Source organism: Haliotis rubra, unplaced genomic scaffold (genome assembly GCF_003918875.1).
Source record: "Haliotis rubra isolate DU_JTF1 unplaced genomic scaffold, ASM391887v1 Scf789, whole genome shotgun sequence".
Classification (NCBI taxonomy): Eukaryota; Metazoa; Mollusca; class Gastropoda; order Lepetellida; family Haliotidae; genus Haliotis; species Haliotis rubra.
The window spans coordinates 33,127-47,059 of record NW_025767511.1 but is presented as its reverse complement, the minus strand read 5'-3'; the positions used below and the strand labels follow the sequence as shown (position 1 = coordinate 47,059).

The 13,933-nt window shown below is 43.3% G+C and overlaps 1 protein-coding gene across 1 annotated transcript in view; it reads left to right on the top strand.

Moving 5' to 3' along the window:
* Positions 1 to 13,933, top strand: part of LOC124261083 (retinoblastoma-associated protein-like) — a 46,468-nt gene that overhangs the window by 7,090 nt on the left and 25,445 nt on the right. Inside the window, exons 6-12 of the mRNA XM_046695402.1 lie at positions 1,663 to 1,824; positions 4,249 to 4,363; positions 5,415 to 5,566; positions 6,086 to 6,136; positions 6,736 to 6,845; positions 12,871 to 13,046; positions 13,565 to 13,629. Of these exons, the coding sequence (XP_046551358.1) occupies positions 1,663 to 1,824; positions 4,249 to 4,363; positions 5,415 to 5,566; positions 6,086 to 6,136; positions 6,736 to 6,845; positions 12,871 to 13,046; positions 13,565 to 13,629 (831 nt within the window). The remainder of the gene's footprint in view (positions 1 to 1,662; positions 1,825 to 4,248; positions 4,364 to 5,414; positions 5,567 to 6,085; positions 6,137 to 6,735; positions 6,846 to 12,870; positions 13,047 to 13,564; positions 13,630 to 13,933) is intronic.

The following is a 13,933-nucleotide window of genomic DNA, read 5'->3' as shown; positions in this document are numbered from 1 at the left end:
TGTGTAGATTGATGCTCATGCTGTTGATATACTGGATTGTCTGGTCCAGATTCGATCATTTACAGACTGCAGCCAAATAGCTGGAATATTGCTGAGAGCGTCGTAAAAAACTAAACTCACTCACTCATTGTCTCTTTGGGGGATTTTGGGGCAGAGCAGGTTTCATATTTGTTAGACCCTTTGTTGTCACCTGTTTGAAAGTAGGGGGATAAAATGATCAGTTGCTTTGTTTGTCTGTCCACTGTCTGGTTTTTGTTTCTGTATCCGAATTCCTAAACTGTTGAAGATTTTGTGTTGAAACTTGCTATACTGATCAGTCAAGGGTTAGTTGGTGGCTTTTCATGATTTGGGATATTAGAAACACTTAACAGCATTATTGTATTTTCACTGGCCTGAAAGTCGCCCATGGTAGTTAATTGAAACTCCATTTGTGAATTGCACCAGACTGAAGGGATATGTTCTCTCCTGATGATTCATCTTTAGAAGTTTGGTCTGCTAACTCACTCACATACTCACCCACCTGCAAACCCACTCGCCCACCTACCTCCTATCTCTCACATCTCTCCATGGTATGTTCACCCACTCACTCACTCACTCACCCACCAACTCACTCACTCACTCACCCACTCAACCACCGGCAAACTCATTCACCTACACACGTCAGCCAGTATGCTCACCCACCAACCACCAACCAACTCACTCACATACTCACCACCCACCAACTCATTCACATACTCACCACCCAACCAACTCCCACTCCCACATGCTCACCCCACCAACCAACTCACTCACATACTCACCAACCCACTCACTCACATACTCACCCACCAACCAACTCACTCACATACTCACCACCCACCAACTCACTCACATACTCACCCACCAACCAACTCACATATTCACCCACCAACCAACTCCACTAACATATTCACCACCCACCCACCAACTCACTCACATACTCACCACCACCCACCAGCCCACTCACCTACCTCTATGTCTCACCCACCACAACCAACTCACTCACCAACCCACTCACTCACATACTCACCCACCAACCAACTCACTCCACATACTCACCACCCACCAACCAACTCACTCACATACTCACCACCAACCAACTCACTCACATCACTCACTCTCACCACCCAACCAACTCACTCCCCATGCTCACCCACCCACCAACTCCTCCCATACTCACCACCAACCAGCTCACTCACATACTCACCCACCCACCAGCTCACTCACATACTCACCACCCAACCAACTCACCCACCCACCAACTCACTCACATACTCACCACCCACCAACCAACTCACTCACATACTCACCCACCAACCAACTCACATACTCACCACCCACCAACCAACTCACTCATTCACCTGCAGAACATGAACCAAACTGTTATTAGTCAATCTGATATGAAGCACAGGGCGACCAGTGAAATAACAGTGGCAGGATTTGAGGACATAATCACATGTTTCTGGTATGACTAAATTGCAGATTGCTATGAAAGGAATTCTGTGACTTGAGATAAATCTGCCAAATCTTTTAGATCTGAACTCCATGACTTACAGAATTCACAGCACTTTCCAAGTTCAGAATATACATTCTTCAGTATTTCTTAAAGGGTGGGAAGTTATATTTGACATATTCTCTTGGCAGAACTGTGCAATCGACCCAACTACCTCAATCGCAGAAAGAGTGATGGAACTCGAGAGAGTGTTCACGTCCAATTTCACGTCCAGTCAGATGACCATTGCGGAACAGCGTTTCACCATGGTCAAGAGGTTGTACTACAGAGTGATGGAGTCCATGTTGGACATGGTGGGTGCTGGGCAGCTGTTTTAACTGTAACAGTATTTATGTAATATTGACCCATGAAGATTCATTAGAATATGTCTTCAGCAACCCATGCTTCTCGTACAAGGCGACTAACGGTATCGGGTGGTCAGGCTCACTGACTTGGTTGACACATGTCATTGTGTCCCAATTGCGTAGATCGATGCTCATGCTGTTGATCACCGGATTGTCTGGGCCAGACTCTATTGTTGATAGATCGCCACCAAATAGCTGGAATGTTGTTGAGTGAGGCGCGAGCCAACATACAAACAAATTTTTATAATATCAAACAGGTTTCCCTGTCATCTTGTTTTGCAGGGTTCACACAGATTTGAAAAGTGCCTAAATTTAACTGCTTTCGATGAAAAGTACTTGAATTTGAAAATTTACCACAAAAGTAATTAAAAAGTCCTGGATTTTTACTGTGCCCATGAAAAGTGCTTGAAATTCCATTAAAATATATGTTGTGGTTCCACTGACGATCAATCGATCGTTTTGATTAAATTGCATCTATCCTGGTCCCTTACAAAACTGAAAATGAACTTTGTCTGTGATACTTTGGGAAAAAAAGTGGTGCTTGAAAACACATCATATGTCCATGAAAAGTCCTTGAAAAGCCCTTGAATCTCATGGGCTCTTGGCTGTATGAACCCTGGGAATGCCATATGTGTAGACAAAATTTTTGCTAGTTTGTGCTTTTATCACCTTGTCTTTCAATTTATAACGTAAAATAACTGATAATCTGAAATTATCTCATGGATATCTGCGTTCACGAATGGTGTTTCAAAGTAACAGGATATTGGGTCCTGTAAGTTTCAGATGTCTGTCTGACACATTGCAAATTCACAGGACCCATAGAATAAAATTAAACACACATTTCAGAGTTAACATTTCTTATAATTGGCATTGAAATTATTAACAAACATATAACAAGTTCAGTCAAAGTCATTGTGAAATATACAGTCAGACACTGGGGCCGGCGGGTTGTAAACTTATGTCAGACTGTTGGTGAATCTACTGGATTTGTCAGAGGATCTGACGCTATTCGTGAACTCTGGGATATTTTGTATGGGAGAAACTAGGAAATGGTCAGTCTCATCTTGATTGTATTAACTGTCTGAACAATATTTTCTAAACAGCAAGAGAATGTAAGAGTCATCTTTGTAATGACTTCTTTGAGAGGTATGTAAGACAATATTGACAAATTTTATGGATTACAACTTCTTTTATTTTGTGAGCGTGACATTTTGATACAGATTCTTGTACCATTGTCCATCTTGACAAGAAGCTGTTTTCCATAAAGTTTGTGAATATCTGAGTCATGGTAGTGACTTTGCTGCTAGCAGAGTGTTACCTGAGGGTGTCCGGGTGTTAGACCCTTCTCCCTAGGCAATCTGTCTATCCACTCTTGTTCTGGGGATGATGTAGCTAAGATGGATATTCAAAGATAAGTCCAGTATGGTGGTCAAGTCCTGTTTATTGTTGGCAAGAATTCTCACACAAAGGTCTTCAGACTAGTTTTCCAGGTCTACACACAACGCTGATTCACAACTTCAATGGAAGAACTTGCCCAGTATCGTGCACCACTTTACCATCCTAGTGACAAAATACAATTCCTGTCAATTATGGATCTCTCTTCCTCTCTCTCCCCCCCCCCCGAAATAATGTCCTACGTCAAACAAAATTGACTCATGTCCCATCTGAATAGTTAATTACTTTATTACCATATTTCCTGGACCTTTATGGTACCATCAAATTCTTCCAGTTATAAAATGACATTGTTAGTTAGCTTTACGCCATTTACCACCAAAAATTTACATATCCAGCTAATATTTCAGACTGGTAGGTGCCAGAAGATACTGAATCAAATCATTTCAGATCCTCTGTGTGCCCCTTTTACGACCAACTGACCATCTACATCCCAAATATCTCGAATGCCCATCCACCTAATTGTGTAGAGACACAAGATATGATCTTTCCTCCTCCTTTATGACAATTCGTAGAAATTATTATTCTCTAAGAAAAGTTAGTCAAGAAAACTTTGGTTACTCTGGTCAATGCACTTTCCAAGTACATTGACCTTTCTAACGTGATTTCATATTTTCCTTAAATCTTTATGAAACGTATGTATTGTTTTCAATAAAAGGATATTACAACATTTTAGCTACTACGTGAGCATGTAATCCAACTCTCTTATATATGTTACCAAATTGGAAATACATTCAGGAAACTATAGATAACACACAGTCATGACTGGACAATGAACCAATCTAAAACCCAAATTTATGAAATTTGAACGAAGTGGAATTGCAGCTTTGAACTAATATTTAATATAATTGCTGAAAACTTTTGTGATTGAATGATTGAAAGTGTATTACGTTGTGAACTGTTTTTGTTGTTGTGATCCAGGAGCACGAGAGGTTGTCCACGAATGACTTCAGCAAGCTTCTGTGTTCGGACAGTTTCCATCGATCTCTCCTTGCTGCCTCGGTGGAGATAGTGCTGATGACATATGGGCTTTCGTGTAAGTTACTTCTGAGATAGGTTTTCAAATTTACAGATGTGTATCCTTCATATTGAGAAAAGAAAATTGGGCTCTGATTCAACTAAGCGAAATCAGAATATAAAGTTATGTTTGGTGAATAGTGGTCATCACAACTTCAAGAGTTCACACAGGGTGAGAAAAATGATTTGTGAAAAATGCAGCCATACGTAAAAACATCTTTGTGGCCATTACTAAGCCAATTTCATGTTTATGTCTCAACGTAGCCAGAAAGTTACTCTTCCTGGCACAGGTGTTAGAGCTACAACACAGAATTCCCCCTAGTACAGGTGTTTGAGCTACAACAAAGAATTCCCCTTAGTACAGGTGTTTGAGCTACAACAAAGAATTCCCCCTAGTACAGGTGTTTGAGCTACAACAAAGAATTCCCCCTAGTACAGGTGTTTGAGCTACAACAAAGAATTCCCCTAGTACAGGTGTTTGAGCTACAACAAAGAATTCCCCCTAGTACAGGTGTTTGAGCTACAGAGAAAGTAGTCCCCTAGCACAGGTGTTAGCACAACAAAAACATAGTCCACCATAGTACAGATGCTAGAATAGAAAGTAGTCTCTGCAGTACATATGTTCAAGCTACAGAGAAATTAGTTCCCTAGTATGGATATTAGAGCTTCAAAGAAAGTAGTTCCCTTGCATAGATGTTACAGCTACAGAGAAAGTAGACCCCCGTAAAGATGTTAGAGCAACAAGGAAAGTAGTCCCCATGTACAGGTGTTTGTGCTACGAAAAATAGTTCCCCTGGTACAGATGCAAGAGCTGCAGAGAAAGTTGTCTTTGCAGTACAGAAGTTCGAGCTACAGAGAAAGTTGACCCCTTGTACAAATATTAGAGGTATACGATAAGTAGTCCCTATGACAGACATTAGAGCTACAAAGAAAGTAGTCCCTATGACAGACATTAGAGCTACAAAGAAAGTAGTCCATATGACAGACGTACTCCCCTAGTACATATGTTAGAGCTACAAGGAAAGTAGTCCCCTAGTACGGATGTTACAGTTCTATGCCTTGTGTTCCAGGCAATCCCTCCCTCGGTGAGATTGGTCGGGAAGACTCCCAGTTCTGCTTCCCGTGGGTGCTGAATGTGTTCAATCTCCAGGCCTTCGACTTCTTCAAAGTGCTGGAGAGCTACATCCGAGCGGAACCCAAGCTCACCAGAGAAATTATCAAAGTTTGTGCTTAGTGTATATTAAACAGTGAGTTGAATGAGTGAGTTTAGCTTTATGCCGGCGGGGCGCACAAGAAATTGGTTCCATACATTATACCCATGAGGGGAATTGAACCTTGGACTTCGTCTTGACTAGTGGCTAAATGGGCTTTACGGCTCCACGTGCTGTCATCGAAGCTGTCTGAGAGCAAACGATGCAGCTTGTTCGATATATAAATATATATTGTAATGAAGCTTACTGTTGCAGTTGTAGAATAATAATTATGTAACAATATAATACATTATAAAGAGGATGGAGAAAAGCTTGCGTTAGGCCAGTCTTTTCAGTATTTACGAATATGCGTGTTTGTGTACAAACAAGAGAAAAATACGGTCACATGATATTCAAATTAGCCTGTGGCAGTGATGTAATGCTAGGTCATCACTGCGCCAGAGTGTGAAGGGCCGCTGGGATAGATGTGTAAGATTGTTGGTTGCTTTGTCAATGAACAAACAAACAAACATGTTGTTTTAATACTTCAGCACTTGCAGTGGGTTGAGACACAGATCTTGGAGAGCATTGCTTGGAAAGAGGTTTGTATAATGTAGGCTGCCTATTATAATGTAGGCTGCCTATTGATACAGATTCTAGACATAAATAATCATTCACAAAATATTGATCGGATATCATTAAGTATCGCTGAAAGCATTTTGAGGAAAATTAAGATAAGAGGTCCAAAAGAAATCAAAATATTTCAACTTACTGGTGATAGGGGACACATGCAGTGATTTCTAACAATATTCCAGTAATGTCACCCCTTAACACAAATTGAACCTGATCTTGATACGGCCATGAATAAAAACATAACTGTCGATTTTGTGTGTAATTTATAAATGTATTTCATCAAAATATTTATGTAAGATATTTTTCAAATTGATGATCAAAGATATTACCAATTATTGATCTCTTTCGCCAGTGCATCACAGTTAGGCATTGTAACAAACTATAGATTGTCTTTCCTATCTTTCCATAAAACTTGTTTTATCATGGTATGGCTGAAATACTGCTGATGTGAAGAAAAATCTTAACTCACTCACCTACTCACTCCTATATTTCATGCTAGTTTTTGGTGTAAGGACAAATTTTAAAAATCTGCCCTTGTTTTACTGTAAGTTTTCTCTCTCGTTCACAGGGATCATCGTTATTTAGTGCTATCGAAAACTCGGACATCATGATGACACAACCGCAGTCTCCGTCAACTTCGTCTCCAAACTCCCACAACACAAACACAGCTGCAGACATGTGAGAATGTAGATTCGTGATGTAGATCGACAAGAGGAGATCCTGTTCGCTGAATACATTTGTAGATTATTTAAAGGGTCTGACTGTATGTTTTGACGGGCAGATGTTTGGAGGGAGGCTTGGTGTTATGGGCTGGGGGATGGTTGGTTGGCTGGTTGTTTAACGCAGCACTCTGCAATGTTCCAAGGCCTAGATTTCCGAAGCTCTTTTAACGCTAAGATAGTCGTAAGTTAATGTTAATGTATGGCACTTAAGACTATCTTAGCGCTAAGAGAGCTTTGAAAATCTAGGCCCAGGTTTATGGTGGCAATTCTGTAAATAATCGAGTCTGGACCAGACAATCCAGTGATCAACAGCATGAACATCAATCACACAACTGAGATAAGATGACATGTGGTCAACCAAGTCAGCTCCCGTTAGTCGCCTTTTATGACAAGCATGGGTTGCTGGTTCTTTAACTGAGCACTCAGCAATGTTCCAAGTATATGGCGGCAGTCTGTAAATAATCAGATTTTGTCTGAGAATATTGTTTTGTCTGAAAGAAGGAATTTCGATAATGCATTTTTGCTCAGAAATGAACTATAATGTTCAGGAAATGAGATTGAGGTATAGTTTGTCCACTATAACTGGTTAAAATACTTTAATATCAGCCCATCCACCACTTATATCTCCTTTTGCTGCTTATTTGCTGAGGTGCCTGCTCTAGCCATTTTTGTCGTAAGGATATTGAATTTATAAAAAAAGATTATTTTTCCTTATCCTGACTCATGATTATTTGCTCTCTCTTCCGAACGGTCAAGTGGAAACTTGAATCCTTTCAATTCCCTTGAAGCGAACGTACAATCACTCACCCTCAATTACCTCCCTTGGTTTCCCGCCAAAACCGGCACATGACCTCGCCATGCTTTGGTCCTCACTCTCTCCTCTATCGTCCTAGCAGACGGTTGGGCGGTCACTTCAGGGTCCTTTCGCAGCTTATAACTTCAAATATTTTGGATATGTAGCACAAATTCTACAGTGAATGTGGTTATTAGTATGTTATTTATCATATTATTAACAAAATTTGTACAATTCGTGTCAAATTAATTCACATTTTACTCCGTTTTCAGATGACTGTCTGTTTACAAATGTATGTGTAAACAGTGATCCATCACGTCTCAACGCTTGAATTACACCCTGGGTGTTCTTCTTGGCTGGTTAATGGTTTGAATATGTCTTGATGTTGATTATTGTGTATAATCATATGTGTATATATTGAATTTGTGACTTCATATATTAATTGAATTGAGAAAATTTGACTTGTAAAATTACACAACCTGTTGGCAGAGTTTAACCAGCCTGCGTGAGAAAGTGATGAAGTTGTGAGGGTTGTGAGTTGCTGTGACTATGTTTTAAGCTACGCTGATATACGATGTCATCCCAGTCGAAGTCTGCGACGTAACCCGTACGGGGGAAGGTATCTCCGCGCACTGTAAGTAAAAGGAAGTCCCCTCCGGCAGAGACGGCATCGCAACATAAGAAACACAAGGCGGCTTCTTCAGGGAAGCAGACCTCGTCATCCAGGCATTCATCTAGATCGTCCCACTCTGGTAGATCGTCAAGGTCTTCGCTACATACCCTTATGCAGCGTTCATCAACAGATGTTGTTGTACCTGGTGCTGAAGCAGATGGTTCCAGGCTGGAACCCATTAGCGTTTGCAAACGCTCCCCCATCAACGATGTTGACAGATGAGTCAGTTGCAGTAGTCCCGCAGCAGCATCCGATTACCAACACAGAGGTCCTCAACGCTGAAGACTTTGCTGATACCATCAGGCGATGGAGATGAGATTAGACCGTGACATCACGGCCTGGCAGATGAGGGGCAGCATACTGAAGATGATGACCTAGTCTTCACTGAAGCTGAGATGCTGGCGTGGGTGGCTGATGGTCTCCCGTTATCGTCTCCGTCCAAAGATGCTAGTCCTGCTGAGACGTACTGTATGAAGGATGATGACTACGAATCGATTACTATCCCGCCGATGAAGCCCATTGCCCAGGTAGCAGACAACCTGAAAGCAGCCTTTGAGAAGGCCTCGAAGACACAAGGGCAATATACTCCGCAGATGGTTCCGGCATCACAACATGAGTCAGTTCGACAAGGCGCCTGAGGTTGATGAAGATTTCTACCTGTTCACTGACTCGAAGTCTCGCAGTTACAAGGTAGAAGACAAGAGATTGGCGCAGCTTGATACGACAACCCGTAGGGCCTTTTACGGGTTAGCATGGTCTAGAGCCATCAACTAGGCGCTGATGTACGCTTTCAAGAATCCTAAGACGGAGGAAGAAAAGATGATCCGGTCTACACTAGTTGTCCAGCGCAAGGATCAGGAGTTTATCTCCGATCACTTGGCTTCTACATCGGCGGGCATCACTCTGCTACGTTCCTGTAGGTGGCCAGATGTCTACACCAAGCCTCTACTTAGGAAGCCTTGGGCAGTGCCTACTCTGTTTGATGGCGGCATCCAGCAGTTGTCACGTGAAGTATCTCAAGACTCCAAAGACTTGATGTTGATCAAGTCCATACAGACGATGAACACAATGGTGCGTCAATCAACTCAGTGCAGTCAACTAAGATCCTGCTTCTCTGGTATACAGAGAGTCAAAGAGAAGAAGTTCCCGACTACACGTGGCGGCAACACGGGATCCTTTCGTCATCCCAGTAATACTAGAAGTTACTCAGGCTGAGGACGGGCCTCCGGCGCCGGCAGGAGATCCCGTTACTGAAGGGCAGGTTCGGAGCGCTTCCACCCCCAGCCGTTCCTGTAAAACCGTCATCCGCTGCTGGACGTCTGGGTCTATACTGGGAAAATTGGAGAGTACTACAGGACGACTACGTCACAGAAGTCTTACGAGAGGGCTACAGCATCCAGTTACAGTCGACGCCACCGTTGACAGATCAACTGTTGGTCTTCAAGTATCCTCAGCTACAGCGAGACAAGTACGTGGCAGCGAATCTTGGGTCTACTGACGTCGGCACAGGCTCTCACCCGCAGAGGAAGACTGCAACTTCATCCGCTACAGAGGTTCCTGATAGCTCATCTAGACAATGTCCAGAAGTTCGCCATCCCACAACATCTAAAGCAATTCCTGCTTTGGTGGACAGTAAGGTCGAATGTTTGCGGCAGAACCTATTTGAGAGAGCCAAATTACAACAGACATCTCTACGTGGATGCGTCCCTCCAAGGCTGGGGGGGCACATCTCAACAACGAAGTTACAGCAGGGCTGTGGTCACAAACAGAGAAGATCTGCACATCAATCAGCTAGAACTGAAAGCAGTAACAGAAGCAGTACTACATTGGGCGGCGCAGTTAACAGATCAGGTACTGATGATACACACAGACAACTCCACGGTGGCCTTTTTACATAAATCTGCAAGGGTCCACGAGATCAGCGCCTCTGCTTCAACTGACGTTCCAGCTATTCGACATCGCAGATGAAATCAACCTGAAGATGAGGGCTTGCCACATCCGAGGGGCAAGGAACGGACTAGCAGACGCTCTATCCAGACCAGTACGTCCGTCTCCCACAGAGTGGAAGTTACATCCGAAGGCGTTCCAGTGGATAACAGCCCACCTCGGCCGCCCTCTCATAGATCTGTTTGCGACCCATTTCAACCAGGTGACAACGTTCGTCTCGCCAGTGCCAGACCCGCTGGCATGGGCTGTCGACGCCTTAGCCATATCAGAGAATACGCCTTCCCTCCACCAATCCTACTACCACAAGTACTACGCAAGATCAGCGGACGAGGGTCCTACAATTGACTTTGGTAGCGCCTTACTGACCAGCGAGACTATGGTTCCCAGACCTCATAGATCTTCACGGCGAACCAGTACTACGACTCCCAGACTGGCCGAATCTACTCGTCCTTCCTCACACCAAGCAGCGTCATGGCGACCCAAAAGTGTTCCAGTTACACGTATGGAGCATATCACATACTGCTTGAAGAGTTGAGGATACTGCACTAGAGCAGCCAAGGCTGTAACCTTGGCTCTACGTAGATCTACATGTAACCTGTATGATGACAAGTGGAGAAGCTTTGAACAGTATGCTGTTCGACAAGGGTTCACGGCCAGAAGAGCGACTAATCCACAAGTAACAGATTACTTGTGTCATTTGAGTCCACTAGACATCTGAAGGGTTCCACATTGTCTACTTACCTTGTGGCAATCAGCTCGGTCATCACCATGGTCATCATCATGAAGACAGGGGTGAAGTTGACCAAGGTGCCTGAACTTGTAGCCCTGCTGAGATCTTTCAAGTTAGAAGATCAACAACAGAAGTTCAGGGCACCAGCTTGGGACCTCAACATAGTACTACAGAACCTCATCAGTGAGGTATATGAGCTGCTGACAGGCGACATTTGAGTTATTAACTCAAAAGACAATATTCCTCCTTGCCTTGGCTACTGCAGCTCGGATGTCAGAGATACACGCCCTTGACTTCAACCGTACGAGATTCGACACAGGAAGAAGGGAAGCAGTCAATCTGGGCCTTAGATGGGACTTTATAGCCAAGAACCAGCTACAGGGACAACCGGATCGTCAATTCTACGTTCTGGCATTATCAACCATCCTGGGTCCACAGGACTCTCAAGATCTATCTTTATTCCCGGTCAGAGCGCTGAAAATCTACTTGGAGAGATCTGATATGAGAAGGAGGAAGTTCAAGCGTCTATTTATCCCGCTATCACCCGCTACGACGGTAGAAGTCTCGCGTACTACGGTCTCCTTTTGGATCAGAGCGGTGATCCTAAGAGCCTACAAAGCAGCAGGGTTAGAGCCTCCAAGAGCATCTAACCCACATGAAGTAAGAGCGTTGGCCTCGACACTCGCCCTACATGGAAATTGCTCAATATCATCTATAATGGAAGGCTGCTTTTGGAAGTCAGACACTGTCTTCGCTAACCACTATCTGAAAGAGATCTCCACGGCCCTCTAGTCGTAGCGCAGCAACTCATTATGCCGGCCAGACGATGAAGAATCTCACCCTTGTCATGCAGACTCGTTGACGCCAGGCAACTGTTCCATTGCCACCGGCTGAGAGTCCATGTTCCCCTGTCTTACGAGATAAGACAGCGCATGAGTGATACATAGACTCAGTTATGGTAATGTTCTTGCCTTAACAGATGGGTCGTGATACCAGTTTTGGTAATGTTCTTACCGTAAACATATTGGATCGTTGCAGAATATCTAGACAACACAACGTCTAGTATACTAAATCCTAAGTAGTTTACTTCTAATACGTATGTATAAGAAGGTGGTCCTCCCAATTAGCATCAAGAAGATATTGAAGTTAGCCGCAGAAGAAGAAAATTCCCAGGGGGGTAAATCAAGCGAACGCTGATGTGAATACAATCATGCAGGGAATCCCGTAGGTGGCTGACCCACCACCTTTCTGTTGGATTCAGTAAGCAAATAAGTCAGGATAAGGAAAATATATGTAATTTTTATGATGAAATTAATATTTTATACTTATCCTGACTCATGAGATGAAGCCCTCCCAACCGCCCCCTCTCACCACACGGGTTTCCCTGTAGACCTGTGAGGGGCATATATCGGCGAGAGTGAGGACCAAAGCATGGCGAGGTCATGTGCCGGTTTTGGCGGGAAACCAATGGAGGTAATTGAGGGTGAGTGCTTGTACGTTTGCTTCAAGGGAAATTGAAAGGATTCAAGTTTCCACTTGACCGTTTGGAAGAGAGGATGAGAAAGCAAATAATCATGAGTCAGGATAAGTATAAAATATTAATTTTATCATAAAAATTACATACTCTGCTGTAATTGTCATCACAGAGTTTTTAACCTTAAAGTGACATTGTTATACATGATGAGGATTGGCATTCATTCATTCATTCATTCATTCATTCATTTTCTATTGTGGAACTTTGAATTCGAAAATCACGTAACAGCATGTGCAATATATTTAGTATGCAATATGTATGCAATGTATCACTTCCTGTACAGCCCTTCATTCTTCCCCGACAGGTATCTTTCACCTATGCATCCACGGTCAGGTATCATTCCTCCATCAGCAACAAATGGCACCTTTCCTGTGAACTCCAGTCCTTCCTCCAGAGGAGCTGGGAATCCGGGCGGTCAAGATGGAGCGTCCGCTCCAGCACCAAGGCGATCTCAGTCTCTCAACCTTTTCTTCAGCAAAGGTCAGAAAACATTTATCTGTGAAATTTCCAATAACCCCAATAATTTCAAAATCTCTATCATAGAAAAATCTCAGCAATATTCCAGCTATATGGCGGCAGCCTGTAGATATCGAGTCTGGACCAGACAATGCAGTGATCAACAGCATGAGCATTGATCTACGAAATTGGAATATGATGACATGTGTCAACCAAGTCGGCGAGTCTGACCACCCGATCCCCTTAGTCGACTCTTGCGACAAGCATGGGTTAATGAAGATCAATTCTATCCCGCGTTTAAACGGGTTTGCAGCAGGTATGGGATTTCAGGTATGGGAATGGGAGTGTCCTTCAGTAGTAGTAACATTTTTAGCAAGTTTATGATCTTGTATCTATAAAGGAATAAAATGTATGATGAACCATATCGTTGTATGAAGACTGGTGCACCAGGGTGTAAACTCTTGTAGTTGTGGGTTAGAGAGCATTGTTCGACAAGCATAGAAGCGTGATGGAGGAATGCTGAAAGACTTCTCTTGTTTCAGTTGGGAGGACAGGATTTCACAAACTCCAGAAGTTGTGCACCATGCTGGAAGTGACCAAGGATGTGGTGAGTAGGCATCTCCGAGAATAGGTGTAGGTTCCGATTGAGTGGTCTCGCTTGAACCTCTGTTAGAATTCTCAGTGTACTTCCAAGTGAGAAGGCAACCCTCTGTTAGAATTGCCAGTGTAGGTTCGATTGAGTAGGCACAACCTCTCTGTTAAAATTCCCTGTGTGAGTTCGATTGAGTAGTAGCAACCTATCTCCTAAATGTAGGTTCCTCCCAGATTGAGTAGGCAAGCAACCTATCTCCTAGAATTCTCAGTGTACGTCCCAAGTGAGTAGGCACAACCTCTCTCAGAATTCTCAGTGT